Raw genomic sequence first — 3,454 nt, 5'->3', positions numbered from 1 at the left:
TGTGAACGGTGAGTTTTCTAACAGAAGATGATTACTGTAGTAGATTTCTCAACTCTTGTGAACGGTGAGTTTTCTAACAGAAGATGATTACTGTAGTAGATTTCTCAACTCTTGTGAACGGTGAGTTTTCTAACAGAAGATGATTACTGTAGTAGATTACTCTTGTGAACTGTGAGTTTTCTAACAGAAGATGATTACTGTAGTAGATTTCTCAACTCTTGTGAATGGTGAGTTGTCTAACAGAAGACGATTACTGTAGTAGATTTCTCTACTCTTGTGAACGGTGAGTTTTCTAACAGAAGACGATTACTGTAGTAGATTTCTCTACTCTTGTGAACGGTGAGTTTTCTAACAGAAGACGATTACTGTAGTAGATTTCTCTACTCTTGTGAACGGTGATTTGTTTTACCGACTTTTGTACTTTGCTGAAATTATGATTCAAATTTTAATATTATTCATATTTGTGTTTCACAAGCCTACAGTAAAATGGGCTGGGTGTTTAGTATGATTCATATTTTAATATTATTCATATTTGTGTTTCACAAGCCTACAGTAAAATGGGCTGGGTGTTTAGTATGATTCATATTTGTGTTTCACAAGCCTACAGCAAAATGGGCTGGGTGTTTAGCACCAAAACCTAGACAGATATACTACATGAAATGCTACAAATGTCAATGATCTATTTACAAATTTGATTATTTTTCTTTCAAAGTTAATTTAAGTGGCTATAAATACATAATATGTACAGTGTTGTTGTTAGCAGCTTCCTTTGTACTCAACACTTGTTAAACACATGCTTACACAAAACCACCTGGATCAGTAAATAATGGTTGGGTAGACAAAAAAAAGCCAATACAGCAGTAAACTGTTGAAAAACACGTGACATTCAGCTGGATGCACATGCATGTATGTGGCATGAGACACAAGTAAAACAAGATGATTAAGAATTGTTAATTTAAAAACCTGGATATAGTATCTATATTATTTTCTCAAGGTACAAAGCCCTATTTTGACTCCACTAAAACTGTTAAGTACTGTAGTCAAAACAGGGATTTGTAGCTTCAGAAAATAATGTAGACACTATATCCAGCCTAGTTTGTTTACTTTTTTTTAGAATCCTTAGTTTTAGGCTTGGAAATATAATATTTGCACTTTGATTCAACTTGTTTCTGTACTTTTTTGACAATTCCTACCCCCCCCCCCTTTTAAATTAACAATTTTTTAATTATCTGGTTTTATTTAAAAGATATTAGTTACTACTGAAATATAATTTCAAGTAACTTTTATTTGAATGTATAGGTTTCTTTACGTAAAGGCTTTAGGACTAACTAAAAACCTTAGTTTAACAAATTTAGAATTCAATTTCATCTAACACTGTATATTCCAAAAAATAAAGTTATTAAGAAGAACAAAACAAAACATAGATCACTGTCACTATAATAAATGTTGCCTCACATTTGGTGAATGAGAACAGTAAGAATTCAAGAAACGTACGTAGTCTCGATTTACCTGATAGTCTATATGCTTTATGTTTTGATTCCCTTGTTGCTTGCGATAAAGGACGCACCTTTAGTAGCGGGTTGTGGATGGTAAGGACATCTGACGCTGTATGAAACATAGTACAAAATGTATACAAGTAAAAGATGTCATCTAACTAAAAGAAAAGCAGAAAAAAATTCAAATTATACGATCAACAATATCTTTATATAACATTTGACCTACTACTTGTTTACTTGAATTTTATACAAAGTTAATCGACGACTATTTGTTCTAGCTGCCCTGATTTTCAAGTGACAGACTAGAGAGAAGGAAGCTAGTCAACAACACCCAATGCCAACAAATAACGGGATTGACCGTCACATTATAACGCATCCACGGCTGAAAGGGTGCACATAATCGATGACGAGAGTTCAATTTCACGAAGTTCATATTGCGAATCAAGCACCCCTAACCGCCATACCCTTTATCTACAACGTATATATATGACATCTCTGTCTTGAAAAACCACATTAACAGAAATGTTATTTTAAAATAATTCTAATATTACTGAAAGGAATTTTTCATTTTAAACAAAATATAAATCAAAAAATGGAGAGAATACGTTACAGAGACATCTTTCTTTAAACAAATTAAACACAATTAATTAGTTAACTAATTACCAGCTTCTTTTTGTTTTTTTTATACTAGTCAACACCAGTGTGGATACATACTGAACCATTTGATGTTTTCATCTGTTAAAGAAGAAAAAAAATTGGTGAAAGCATTCATTACCTTAGTAAAATAGAGTAGTAACTAGAAGAACTCATAATACGGATGTTTTTTTTTGTGTTATTGATATTTTCTTAGTTAGAGACCCCGTAACGCACAAATTCATGGACCTATACAATTTTTAGCATAAACAAGGTAGAAAAATGTGTTGTAAAGAGTCAGTGGGATCCATGAACCTCCTCAGTAATTCTGGAGTTATTTGTTTGTTTGTTGTTAAGTGCAAAGCTACACAATGGGTTATTTGTGCTGTGCCCAATACGAGGAAACACAGTCTTTCTGCAGTGTAAGCCCTCAGACTTACTGCTGATCCAATGGGGGGGGGGGGATGTTCTCCTTCTAGTTCTAGGCCTAATACTAATGTCTTACTATTGTTATACACCCTTCTAGTTCTAGGCCTAATGCGAATGTCTTACTATTCTTACACACACTTCTAGTTATAGGCCTAATACTAATGTCTTACTATTCTTACACACCCTTCTAGTTCTAAGCCTAATGCTAATGTCTTACTATTCTTACACACCCTTCTAGTTCTAGGCCTAATACTAATGTCTTACTATTGTTACACACCCTTCTAGTTCTAGGTCTGATGCTCCGTGTGTAAGAATAGTAAGACATTAGCATTAGGCCTAGAACTAAAAGGGTGTGTAAGAATAGTAAGACATTAGCATTAGGCCTAGAACTAGAAGGGTGTGTAAGAATAGTAAGACATTAGTATTAGGCCTATAACTAGAAGGGTGTGTAACAATAGTACTTGCAGGTGTGGTTCTACAAGTCTACTGGCTGTGTGGACACCTACCTACCAAAGTCCTTGCAGATGGAGTTACAGAAATATGCTACCCGTGTACTCACCTACCAAAGGACTTGCAAACACCCCTAATGCATGAGTGTCATCTACCCACTTTATGTCAAAGTCTTTCAATCTGTAAAGATAAATGTTCACAATCAATGATTGTTATTTATATAATAAAACCAATGTTCAGAAAAAGATCACTTGAATTGGTAAAGTAAATACATTTAAAATCTTAATTTCTTTTTATCAGGAAGACACTCGGCAATGTCAGCGTAATTTGTTGAAAGCTACAGCCAGATGTAACTAAAGTTAATTAACCTCCACATGAATAGCACTGGTGATTTGCACCCACCAAGTTTTGGTAAAGCTATATATATATATATATATATATATATA

The 3,454-nt window shown here is 33.7% G+C and overlaps 1 protein-coding gene across 1 annotated transcript in view; it reads right to left on the bottom strand.

Annotated features, from left to right (window-relative positions):
* The window catches only part of LOC106469076, a 22,937-nt gene that overhangs the window by 3,918 nt on the left and 15,565 nt on the right, over positions 1 to 3,454 (bottom strand). The window contains exons 8-9 of the mRNA XM_013929531.2: positions 3,118 to 3,188; positions 1,510 to 1,605 (exon numbers count right to left, since the gene is read on the bottom strand). Of these exons, the coding sequence (XP_013784985.1) occupies positions 1,510 to 1,605; positions 3,118 to 3,188 (167 nt within the window). The remainder of the gene's footprint in view (positions 1 to 1,509; positions 1,606 to 3,117; positions 3,189 to 3,454) is intronic.

The sequence above is a fragment of the Limulus polyphemus genome, unplaced genomic scaffold (genome assembly GCF_000517525.1).
Source record: "Limulus polyphemus unplaced genomic scaffold, Limulus_polyphemus-2.1.2 Scaffold3288, whole genome shotgun sequence".
Taxonomy (NCBI): domain Eukaryota; kingdom Metazoa; phylum Arthropoda; class Merostomata; order Xiphosura; family Limulidae; genus Limulus; species Limulus polyphemus.
This window is presented reverse-complemented; position numbering and strand designations above follow the sequence as displayed.